The sequence below is a fragment of the Salvelinus fontinalis genome, chromosome 3, assembly GCF_029448725.1.
Source record: "Salvelinus fontinalis isolate EN_2023a chromosome 3, ASM2944872v1, whole genome shotgun sequence".
Taxonomy (NCBI): domain Eukaryota; kingdom Metazoa; phylum Chordata; class Actinopteri; order Salmoniformes; family Salmonidae; genus Salvelinus; species Salvelinus fontinalis.
In genome coordinates, this window is record NC_074667.1 from 17,526,158 (window position 1) to 17,538,983 (window position 12,826).

At 40.8% G+C, this 12,826-nt stretch overlaps 1 protein-coding gene across 23 annotated transcripts in view; it reads right to left on the reverse strand.

Annotated features, from left to right (window-relative positions):
- LOC129840290 (receptor-type tyrosine-protein phosphatase T-like) overlaps positions 1-12,826 on the reverse strand; it is a 448,617-nt gene that overhangs the window by 42,584 nt on the left and 393,207 nt on the right. For all 23 annotated transcript variants that reach the window (XM_055908070.1, XM_055908143.1, XM_055908060.1 and 20 more), the window contains one exon: positions 8,504-8,591. In XM_055908070.1, the coding sequence (XP_055764045.1) occupies positions 8,504-8,591 (88 nt within the window). The remainder of the gene's footprint in view (positions 1-8,503; positions 8,592-12,826) is intronic.

A 12,826-nucleotide genomic window follows, 5' to 3' on the forward strand; every position in this document is an offset into this window, starting at 1 on the left:
GTCTCTGTTTGTTCGCCACACGGTACTGTTTCGTTTCATTCTTTCGTTCCTTCCTGTTCGTGCGTTCATTTTTATTATGGTCTCAAGTTCAGGTCTGTTCACGTCGTTTATTGTTTTGTAGTTTGTTTAAGTGTTTTTCCGTCTTTGTTTACATAATACATAAGTATGTATTCAAACCACGCTGCATATGGGTCCGATCCTTGCTCCTCCTCAGACGAGGAGGAAGACGAGCGTTACACAACGGTGCATGTGGAGGACGCATACAAGTTGGAGAAGGAAATGCATTGCTTTACAATGTTCATCAAGGTGTTCCCTTTCCATGCAAACTAAATGTTTACACTTTTGGTGAATTTAGCGACATTGCATACTCTAAGAATATGACCATAGTGTATGATTTATGTCCTTTATGTGGAGGCAGTGGGGGGATAAATTCTGATAATTGCGAGCAGAAAGATTTGAGTTTGATTTACAAAAAGACAAGGGCTGTAGCTTTCAAATGATATTTCACGGTACTGGGTCCAAAACAACTGCTCAGAGTTTAACAGAGTTGATTTAACCTATTAAAGTCAGACCTCCTGGAGGTTCCACTGTCAAACTGACAGAATGTTGTTTGTGCCGCATGCTGGTAGTTGGATGATCCGGTTTAACCCTGTTCTGCAGTTCAGAGATTAGACTGCCAAGAGGTGTACCTGAGAGTTGCGGAGTGTTTCATCAACGACACTAACTGTTGACTTTGACCCCATTCAACGAGAAGTCCATGTTTGGACAAGTACAGTATCATTCAGATCGGGAGTGGATTACAGCCAAGGAAGTGTATTAGCAAGACAAGGGGGTGGGGGTCTTTGCCAAATAGGAAATATATAAATGTACTGTTAAAATATACTGTAGGAAGTTATATTAAACTCTTTTGAAAGCTAGATAGTCTAAGGGTTAATTGTCAAGTTTTATTCGCCACGTGCACAGGATTCTAAGCGGGAACCACCGCATTTAACCACGGCAAGGTGGCTGGGAATATGGCCGAATACAAACAGTGCAGTTATTCCCTCCGTAATGCAATCAAACAGGCAAAACGTAGAGACAAAGTGGAGTCGCAATTCAACGGCTCAGACACGAGACCTATGTGGCAGGGTCTACAGACAATCATGGACTACAAAAGGAAAACCAGCCAAGTCGCAGACACCGACGTCTTGCTTCCGGACAACCTAACTTCCTGACGGGCCGCCCCCAGGTGGTGAAGGTAGGAAACAACACCTCCACTTCGCTGATCCTCAACACTGGGGCCCCACAAGGGTGCGTGCTCAGTCCCACAAGGGTGCTTCCTGTACTCCCTGTTCATCCATGACTGCGTGGCCACGAACGCTTCCAACTCAATCATCAAGTTTGCATATGACACAACAGTAGTAGGCCTGATTACCAACAATGACGAGATCCTACAGGGAGGAGGTGAGGGCCCTGGGTGTGTGGTGCCAGAAAATAACCTCTCACTCAATGTCAACAAAACAAAAAAGCTAATTGTGGACTTCAGGAAACAGCAAAGGGAGCACCCCCCTATCCACATCAACGGGACCGAAGTGGAGAAGGTGGAAAGCTTCAAGTTCCTCAGCGTACACGTCACTGACAAACTGAAATGGTCCACCCACACAGACAGTGTGGTGAAAAAGGCGCAACTGCGCCTCTTCAACATCAGGAGGCTGAAGAAGTTTGGCCTGTCACCTAAAACCCTCACAAACTTCTACAGATGCACAATTGAGAGCATCCTGTCGGCCTGTATCACAACCTGGTATGGCAACTGCACCACCCGCAACCACAGAGCTCTCCAGAGGGTGGTGCGGTCTGCCCAACGCATACCCGGGGGTAAACTACCTGCCCTCCAGAACACCTACAGCACTCGATATTACAGGAAGGCCAAAAAGATCATCAAGGACAACAAACACCCGAGCCACTGCCTGTTTACCCCGCTATTATCCAGAAGGCGAGGTCAGTACAGGAGCATCAAAGCTGGGACCGAGAGAGTGAAAAACAGCTTCTCTTTCAAGGCCATCAGACTGTTAAATAGCCATCACTAGCATATTAGAGGTTGCTGCCATATTCACATACTTGAAATCACTGGCCACTTTAATAATGGAACACTGGTCAATTCAATAATGTTTACATATTTTGCATTACTCATCTCATATGAACAGTTGAAGTTGGAAGTTTACATTACCTTAGCCAAATACATTTAAACTCAGTTCATCACAATTCCTGACATTTAATCCTAGTAAAAATGTCCTGTTTTAGGTCAGTTAGGATCACCACTTAATTTTCAGAATGTGAAATGTCAGAATAATAGTAGAGAGAATTATTTATTTCAGCTTTTATTCCTTTCATCACATTCCCAGTGGGTCAGAAGTTTACATACACTCAATTAGTATTTGGTAGCATTGCTTTTAATTGTTTAACTTGGGTCAAACATTTTGGTTAGCCTACCACAAGCTTCCCGTAATAAGTTGGGTGAATTTTGGCCCATTTTTCCAGCCATAGCTGGTGTAACTGAGTCAGGTTTGTAGGCCTCCTTGCTCGCACACGCTTTTTCAGTTCTGCCCACAAATTTTCAACAGGATTGAGGTCAGGGCTTTGTGATGGCTACTCCAATACCTTGACTTTGTTGTCCTTAAGCCATTTTGCTGCAACTTTGGAAGTATGCTTGGGGTCATTGTCCATTTGGAAGACCCATTTGCGACCAAGCTTTAGATATTACCGCACTGCTGGAGCTAGAAACACAAGCATTTCGCTACACTAGCAATAATATCTGCTAAACACGTGTATGTGACCAATAAAATGTGATACAACAGGTGTTTTTTTATTTTCATTTAACCCTTATTTAGCTAGGCAAGTCAGTTAAGAACAAATTCTTATTTACAATCATGGCCTACCATCATTGAAAAAACAGGTGTAAAACAGTGCAGTGAAATTCTTACATTGATAGCTTTTTTCCATGATAATAATATAGAAAATAGAAAATGTAAAAGACAATAGAAAATGTAATAAAATAAAATAAAATACATTTCCGGGTCAGTGCCAGTACCTTATTCAATGTGCAGGGGTACTGATGTGGTTGAGGTGGGTTTACACATAAAGTGACTGGTAGTAGGATATACATGGAAACAGGGCTGAAAAGTGACTGGCAGCAGGAATATATAAAAACTTACGGTAATATACATACTAATGGTAACATATACTGTACATGTAAACATGAGTAAGTGACCAGAAGCAGGATAAATACTAATGGTAATAGCAATCAATCAATGGACAGCAGCGTAATGGAGTAATACATCTAATAAATAATACTTTTTGCAGCAGTGTAGGTTGCGTTGGAGTGGGTAGAAAACTGTGGATGGGCATAGAGTCAGTGTGGATTGTCTGTGGGAGAGAGAAAGCAGTAGATGTTAGCCATTTAACAGTCTTATGGCCAGGGAATTAGAAGCTGTTTAGGAGTCTGTTTGTTTGTACCTTGAGGCACCGGTACTGCCTGCCGTTAGGGAGCATGGAGAAACATACATGTCTCGGGTGGCTGGAGTCTTTCGCAAATTTTCAGACCTTTCTCGTACACCGCCTGGCATGTACTGTACATCCTGGATGGATGGGAGCTCGCCCCCAGTGATGGGCTGGGCCGTCTAAACCACCCTCTGTAGGGTCTTCCGGTCACGGGTGGTGCAGTTGCAATACCGATGGTGATACAACCAGTCAGGACCCAGAGTATGTCAGCGGAGCTGGAGCAGAGTGTGCCCAATTTGACTGGAGCTTCGGAGCGGAATTCCCAAATGCTGGAGCGTCTGCCTTGTCGCCCGCTCCAATTTCACTCCAGTATCACTCACTTCACGAGCTCAGGGCATGCCCACCCCAGGATGCATTTGTAGTCTACTTGTGTGCTGCTATAGCTCCTTGCTTTAGGTACTGTCATGGAGTTCACAAAATATTTTCATAAAGAAACACACAGGTGCTAAATCAAGGTGACTAACAACGATGAGGACCAAGAGCAAGAGAGGGAGTGGGGTGATGTAGTGTATTTGTTTGTTTTTATCTATTGTTTCTTTGTATTGGGAAAGAATGCCTTCACTGAAAAGCTATTTTGATGCGTTTATGCTACTGTTGGCCAGTAGGCGGCAGTAAGACCTGTTTTCTTTGCACTGGGACTATATGCGATCCTGCACCTGTGTGTTCTCATAATTGAGAGAACCTTTCAAAGAGAAGCCATGTTCTCCTGTTTCATCATTTATCCTGTATTACAGGTCAGTAAAAGTGTGAAAATACACTGAATACCACAATATAGTTTTGTAACTTGCCTGTTGAAGTGAATGTAATGGTTTTGAACAACATAGTAATTATATAACTTCATACTAGACAGAAGACGCATGTTGAGTGTAAAATGGCGGTGCATTCCTTTGATCTAGGAAAAAAATGACTTGTTAACTCCTGAACATTTTTATTTTTGAAAAAGACACTCCTGACAAGAATTTTATGTTGTAACTGTGATGTTTAAGAACGTTGTAATTGTTGTACTGTAAATGTTAGATAACCCCCGGATAGCTATTAGCTGGCTCCGGTTAGCGGTTTGTTAGCTCCGGTCAGTTGGTTGCTGGCTTCGGTTTGCGCTATGCTAGCTTGTTCAGTCATGATCCAATAAATAGCATTAATGCCATTTGCAATAGTCTTGGCTTTCTATTAGCCCATCTTTCACTGGGTATATATATTTTGAGCACAAAAAGCACAAAAGGTCTAAAAACAAAAATGCACACAGGAGGAACTCAAAATCCAAAACACCTCACGGCCATCGAAAAAAAAAAATCTAAATTAAGTGCTTAATAAAATAGAGTAAGTAGTATTATATAACACACACAGGACTCACATTTAATTTATTCATTCTGAGCAGCACATCTGTCCATAACCAAGTTATACCAGTCTTTAAAGGATTTCATGTTTTAGAGTCTATGGGGCTATAGTTGGCAACAGTTAACGACATACAGTACCAGTCAAAAGTTTGCACATAAGTACTCATTCAAGGGTTATTCTTTATTTTTACTATTTTCTACATTTTAGAATAATAGTGAAGACATCAAAACTATGAAATAAACATATGGAATCATGTAGTAACCAATTTTTTTTTTTCCTTTTTTTTTAACAAATCAAAATATATTTATATTTGAGATTCTTCAAAGTAGCCACCATTTGCCTTGATGACAGCTTTGCACACTCTTGGCATTCTCTCAACCAGCTTCATGAGGTAGTCACCTGGAATGCATTTCAATTAACAGGTGTGCCTTGTTAAAAAGTTAATTTGTGGAATTTCTTTCCTTCTTCTGGCGTTTGAGCCAATCAGTTGTGTTGTGACAAGGTAGGGGTGGTATACAGAAGATAGACCTATTTAGTAAAAGACCAAGTCCATATTATGGCAAGAACAGCTCAAATAAGCCAAGAGAAATGACAGTCCATCACAGATGATCTCCTCATGTGTGGTTCCCACCGTGAAGCATTGAGGAGTTGTGATGGTGTGGGGATGCTTTGCTGGTGACACTGTCGGTGATTTATTTAGAATTCAAGTCACACTTAACCAGCATGGCTACCACAGCATTCTGCAGGAAATACCCAACCCCATCTGGTTTGCGCTTAGTGGGACTATCATTTGTTTATCAACAGGACAATGACCCAACACAACTACATGCTGTGTAAGGGCTATTGTACCAAGGAGAGGGATAGAGTGCTGCATCAGATGACCTGGTCTCCACAATCACCCGATCTCAGTCCAATTGCGATGGTTTGTGATGAGTCAGACCACAGAGTGAAGGAAAAGCAGCCAACAAGTGCTCAGCATATGTGGGAACTCCTTTAAGACTGTTGGAAAAGCATTCCAGGTGAAGCTGGTTGAGAGAATGCCAAGAGTGTGCAAAGCTGTAACTATTTTGGATACTAATTTACATGATTCCAAATGTGTTATTTCATAGTGTTGATGTCTTTACTAGGTGGTCATCCAAGTATTTTTACTTAAGTACTTTACACTACTGGATCAGATGTACATAAAGAGCCGATTCGAAGTTGAAGCAGAAATGGAGGTTAGTAACTAACGATCTGATGTTCAAAAGTTTTTGATGATCATAAGAAATATAAAGGATAGATTTCGTGCAATCAAAGTAAAGATAAACACCAAAATAATCACAAAATAGCAAATTTGGGTCGGAGCTTTTAAGATGGCAGCCATACACAGTACGGTACATCATAGTGGGTTCCTTTAAATAAGAATGTTTTAATACATTTGTCAATCATATATATTGTAGCACTTAAGCATGAATTACATCCTATTAATAATAATAATAATAATTCGTAATTATACCCAATTACATCATATAGTTGTTAACACCCAGCATTTAATAACCTCACTGAATTGGAGCCTGTTTGTCTTGTGGAAATGTAATCAATGCTTCCTTAGAGTTTATTTTCTTCACATCAATGCCAGGTGCAAAAAAGCACCCAGTAAACATTGGGGAAGTAGAGAGTCGAGCGAATGCTAATCGTCAGTCTTTGGTCAATACATCAAGGGATTTCTACGGCAACAACTTCAAGAGAACCTCTGAAGATACTTCAACGCTACGTGCCGGGAATTAAATGGCAGTTAAGATATGAGCGACTTCCAAAGAGCTTGCGCTTTGACAGACGTGCACACATATGCAGCCCAACTTGAACTGAATCGACTACCGGTGAGCCTCCAGAGTGGCAGTTACCTCTTTTTTTATGGAAATGAACTGGGATACTTATCATTCCGGGAGCACTCCTTCACACAACACCTTCTGAAGGTGTTACGAATGATTCCAAACACAAGCTGACTCTAGTGAGTGACAGTTTGTGTAATAAAGCGCACAACCCTCATAACTCAGTGGGGGTTGTGTTGTTGCCTCAGTCAATGGCAATGGTGCAGTATTGGTTCATGTCTGAATCAGATTGCATCAGCCAAAGCCTTCTCGGTTACTTTCTCTGGAAAGAGAGGATATCAGTGTAATGACCAGGAATATCAAATGATGTTGATTCTTTACCCTTCAATGTGAAAATACTATTTTCTTGACAGCTAAACAGATTTGCTCCCTCTAATTTCTTGTAAACCAAAGTTCTATTTACTTGAGAAATCAATAATCATATGCAATATACCCAAAAAGTTACAGGCCTACTGTATGTGATGACAACGGTCTGCCTGACAGTGATTTTTCCTTCAACTTCATTTCAAAGGGTGTCCCATACATTGACCCAACTGCAACATGATGTGGAGATGTGGTCCTCTCTGAAAACACCTACTAGCAATAGCAACCAGTACTCCATTGCAATTAAATATAAACCACAGAGTGAATGAAAAGCAGCCAACAAGTGCTCAGTACAAGTGGGAACTCCAAGAGTGTTGGAAAAGCATTCCAGGTGAAGCTGGTTGAGGGAATGCCAAGGGTGTGCAAATCTGATAAGTCTGCCAAGAGCGTTTTACTGTATGTACTCAGCTTTAATAACTCCTAAAACAAATGACACTGCAGCAAGGGACTATTCCTGAAAAGAGGATAAAGACAATTTAAAGAACAGAAAGGAATCTAAAAGATTTGTGTTTTGAGTGGTTCCGGTGGGCAGCTCTGCTTTACAGGATCGCCACCGATTCCTCCAGTCTCTCTGATATGTAAATGTTTGCCAATAACTCTGTTTATTTTGGTAGCAATGTCTACTGAATTATAAATGACCATATGGGATGCTTTATGTTTACACAGTGTGTGTGGGGGGGGGGGGGGGGGCAAAGAAGAAATGTAATTGAAAGTGCTTCCCTTTTCCAGATCAGATAACAATCTGTTACACAGTGACTGTTCAAGTTTTCGCAGAGTGAAACTTTCTAAAAAGCATTTTTTGGGTCTAACAATTAACTGTCGATCGCCCTTGGCAGACTTATCTTAAATGAAGATACCCACTGTACTCTGTGGTTTTTCAAAACTTTAATGAAGAGCATGCAGTAAGATGGACAGTTTCCATTACAAGCCCATGTAATTAAAATGTTTTGACTAACAGCAAATGTATCATAATTCCTGTTGGCTATCAGCATGTGACAAGCTTTTTCATTTTAGAGCAATGTTTTATTTAAAAGCCTTGATTTGTAGGAAGTGTCTCGCCAGTGACATCTAAACCCTTAATAAAAAAGTATTATGTCCTAGGGACAATGTGTTTTTCTTGTATCACATTAATTGGGGCCTTGGGTTCTCTGACAATATGACAGTGTCGACAGCCTCGTAGACTCCACTGTTTTCAAAGTCTGCGGCATAATTACAACAACCTTAAACGGTTGCAAATGTCTTCTCTTATGAGAGAAGATTTAACCATTTCAAAGGAGTAGAACATGTCTAGCTCAAGTCTACTATGAGTACAGGAGACTCCTGAGCTCTGAAAAGACTTGCGCAAATACACCAAACGCACTTGTCTAGCTCAGTATCTGTACCACTTCAGTACTCACAAGCGATGATGTTGCCGTATCGGTTCTTGTTGCGGTTGTCATCCTTCTTGGCGGTCTCCCATGGGGCCGCCTGTCCTTCGGTCAGGCCCTGAAATCACATCACACACACTATCAAACATTGCTGCAGGCCAGTGCGCACACACACACACACACACACACACACACACACACACAGAGTGAAAATATCAACCTTGCAGTTAAAATAATCTACTTCAGTACATACAGGAAAATCATACTATAGCCTTAACCAAACATTGGTGGCACTAGTAAGCAAAAGGTCCATGAAATGTTAAACAATGATTACTGACATAACTTTGTTATGATGCAGTGAATTGTATCATAAGATGAAAATGTTACAAAGTGTTAGAAGACAGAAAGTCATAACATGAAAGGTGCCATTCTTCCAGCCACAAACTATTTATCGGTTTGAAATCTTTTGATTTGTTGACTCAAAGAACTGAAAAGAGTCTCGCTCACCATATATTGCTCACTTTTCACTAATGGGCCCTGTTAGGACTCGCCTGCTAACCATTTTGGATTCTGAATACCTCACGATTACGCATATACAGTACCAGTCAAAAGTTTTAGAACACCTATTCATTCAAGGGGTTTTCTTTATTTTTACTATTTTCTACATTGTAGAATAATAGTGAAGACATCACAATTGTGAAATAACATATGGAATCATGTAGTAACCAAAAAAGTGTTAAACAAATCAAAATATATATATATATATATATATATATTTATGTTTCTAACTGACTGAGACATTGACAAGGATGAATATTCAAATATACAGTCTGTCAGAAGGACTCCAATAAATACATGCGCACATGATATCCCATGGTGTAATGGGAGTTAAATGGAGTTGTTTGTCCTTCTCTGGATAATCTCAACTGTACAGAGAACATGACAATGTGGCACACTTGACAGCAAAAATGTGCTAAGAAGAGAGTGTTTGTCTGGTTAACAGGCTGCACAAGGGAGGCCATATGGACTCTGTGCTATTTTTGCATTCCTGTATAAAGATCACAGGGGCAAATCTGTCACTGCCGCCTAATTTATTCCAAATTGTCCTTTAGCGTCCATTAACGGATATCTGTGCTAAGATGCCGATACAACAAGCTTTAATTTGCACAGCTTTCACTTGCAGACAACATACAGTTTAACCCATTTACCAGATGTTGATTCCTCGTCGCCCAGTCAATTGTAAAATGGATTTGCTGTCTATCCCCCAAACAGGGAGTTTATTATTAAGGTTAAAGGTGAATGCTTTCACAGGGAAGTCTCCAATCCACTCCCTATGTTTACTTCCTGTTAGAGCTGTAATATCCTGTTGCCCATCTCTGTCTGGTTTGGCCATGGCATAAACGGAGCTCTCTCTACCCTCTGTAATAACGCTTGCAGCTGTGAAGACCCTGAGACCTCTACTCCATCATGGCACATCGGTCTCCTTATTGAGCGTAAAATAGACCTACTCCCCAACACTAGCTCAGTTCCACACCACTCTGGTCTGTACTGGCAGACCGAGGATGATTGATGGGTACATTCTCATAGCTTTCTGTTTCTCTATATACTTCTGGACGTTTCTCATATATACAACAGATTTAAGAAAGAGCTTTGCATGGAACAAGACCTATGGCATTCCCTAAGTCCCGACAACATATGTTACTGTTAAAAAAATAGATGAATAAATAGATGGATTTGTGGCAGTTTGAATGTGTGCTTAAGCTGGATTTCACCATAATAGCTGGTTAAAAATGATTTGCTGTTAATCTACAAAGGCAAGCAGAGCCTTTTGGCATGCAACCTAAATCTGACTGCCACCTACAATTGAAGGATAGATCGCAGTAAGGCCAACGTGAGGAGCGCCAAAAGAGAAACAGAGAAAAATTGGAGGGAGAAAGAGTAAGAGGGAAAGGAAGAGAATGCAAATGAGAGAGAAGGGGAGAAGAGATAGCAATTAAACTACATCCAATAGGATGTAGAAGACAAAACACTGTGCCCCATAATCACTATGTGGCTAATTGACCATTTAAATTGATCAGATAGGTTCCTGTGCTTGGGCTCACCATGGATTAAAGCAGTTAGTTTGTGTGTGTTGGCGGGCTGACAGCAATCACCCCCTTGAAAGAAACAGTGGGGACACAGTGGGAACAAAGCAAGGACAAATTTCGTGGCCTCCCTTATCAGATAATAGCGTTCACAGCGGAAGTCAGACGAGAGCACACAGACACTGGGATCAAAGGCAGAGAATGTAAAAAGTTATAGATACAAACAAATGGCTCAGTACTGCACCCCTCCAGACACAGACAGTGCGAGAGAGAGAGAGAAAAGAGAGTGCTGCTTTCCCACTCCTGGAATAAAAAGACCTCCTGTTTACAGCTCGGCTTTTGTGATTCCCTCTGTTCAAAACTGACAATAATACAAAGAGGCGGATGCTTGTTCAAGAACATTCAGCCAGTCAAGGTTTTCCTTTCGTTCAAGCTCTAACTGTGTGCAGAGTAGTTCAGGTCGATTGTGTATGTACAGTATGCATACAAGCTATACTTTTTTTAGCCATGGGTATGGGTTCAGGATTCAATCCAAATTAGGAAATTATTGAAATAGAAATGAAGGAATGAGGCAAATATGTATAAAAAAAATGGAATCCAACCAAATAGTCTCGAGCTCATATTCCTTTACAGCCAGGCTGGCTTATCTGTAGAGAAAAAAGGGTTGTATTAATTCATCTTGGTCTGGTCCACAGAATTATTACTGACTCAGCCCCCAGATATCTATCCAATTATTTGAGACTAATATTGACTGGTTCAAATTTAAGTGTCTATCCGGTAAGAACACCTTTCTATATACCAACGCTGTTGAGTGGATCAAACTACCACAAAAACTTAAAGCTATACCTACCAAAACTTATTTTAAATCTCATGTCAAAAGATGGCTATTGACAACCATGGAATCATGTTCATGTCTGTATCTATGAAATGTATTTATGTCTGTACCACAATGGAAGTAAGTCATTTACTTTAATATCACTGTCAACTTTTTAAAATGTGTATATTTGTATTTTTTTTAACTGTCAGATAAATCAATCAATCAACTCCAAATCCATCACTCATGTAATAATGTGATTGAATGTTTAGAAACTAAGATATCAGTGCCATGTTCACTAGGCACCAAAGAAAATAAAACAGACCGAAACATGGTCCGTCGCTACCTGGACTTCAGTAATGCTTGTTTTTCTGCTGCATGCCCTAATGAACATGACCCAGGCCTGTACGCCAGTGTTTTGCAGTCCCATGGCTCACTCTGACTAGTGTTTATCCATTCATCGTTTCCCATCCGGTAATGAGAGCGAGTGGGAGTGAGGTGAATAATTGGATGGGGCTCTGTGGCCCCCTGCGGGGAAACGTTCAACTTCCCTTTTAGTTTGTGTTTGGGGAAGGGGGGATTGATGCTCTCTTCAAAAAGAAAACGTCCTAAATGGAATCCCTTTCATCTACAATCGGTCTTTTTTTTCACCTAATATTCTTTAAAAAGAATAAGAGAAAAGCTAGAGAAGAGGGAGAACTCCCACACTCTCATCCCCTGGTAGACGGTGGTGAGGCGATGATGAGATAGAGGCAGGGGTGTGGGAGGGAGAGAGGGTCCCTGTACGCAGAGAAATGTAGACAGGCAGAACATCCCTAGAGGAAGCATTGTTTCACCTGCAGCCTCATCATCATCATCATCATTATCACACATGTCCGGACATAGACAACACATACGCACACACAAAGACAAAGGATCCTGTTCATAGCATTACATACATAGACACTTGAACCAAACCTTTGCAAAGTTTACATTAAAAGACAGAGGTTGGTTCCTCCTAGATGCTAACGCATTTATGCAGTTCTTCCACTTGTTCCAGTGAGTGGGTACTCCATGACCATGTGTTTATCCACAGATGCCTATTACTCTGGGGCCATTAACCAGCCCTTGTTTTGGGTTAGCATCCAAAATGGCACTCTTTTCCCTATATAGTGCATTACTTTGACCAAAGCTCTATGGGCCCTGCACTATATAGGGAATGGGCTGCATTTTGAGACGCAGCCTGGGATGAGGTCGTATTGTCTTTTTCCATATTTAAAAAGATAAATGAACTGATGACACGCTGCATTAACATACAGTTTAAGTCGGAAGTTTACATACACCTTAGCCAAATACATTAAACTCAGTTTTTCACAATTCCTGACCTTTAATCCTAGTAAAAATTCCCTGTCTTAGGTCAGTTAGGATCACCACTTTATTTTAAGAATGTGAAATGTTAGAATAATAGTAGCGAGA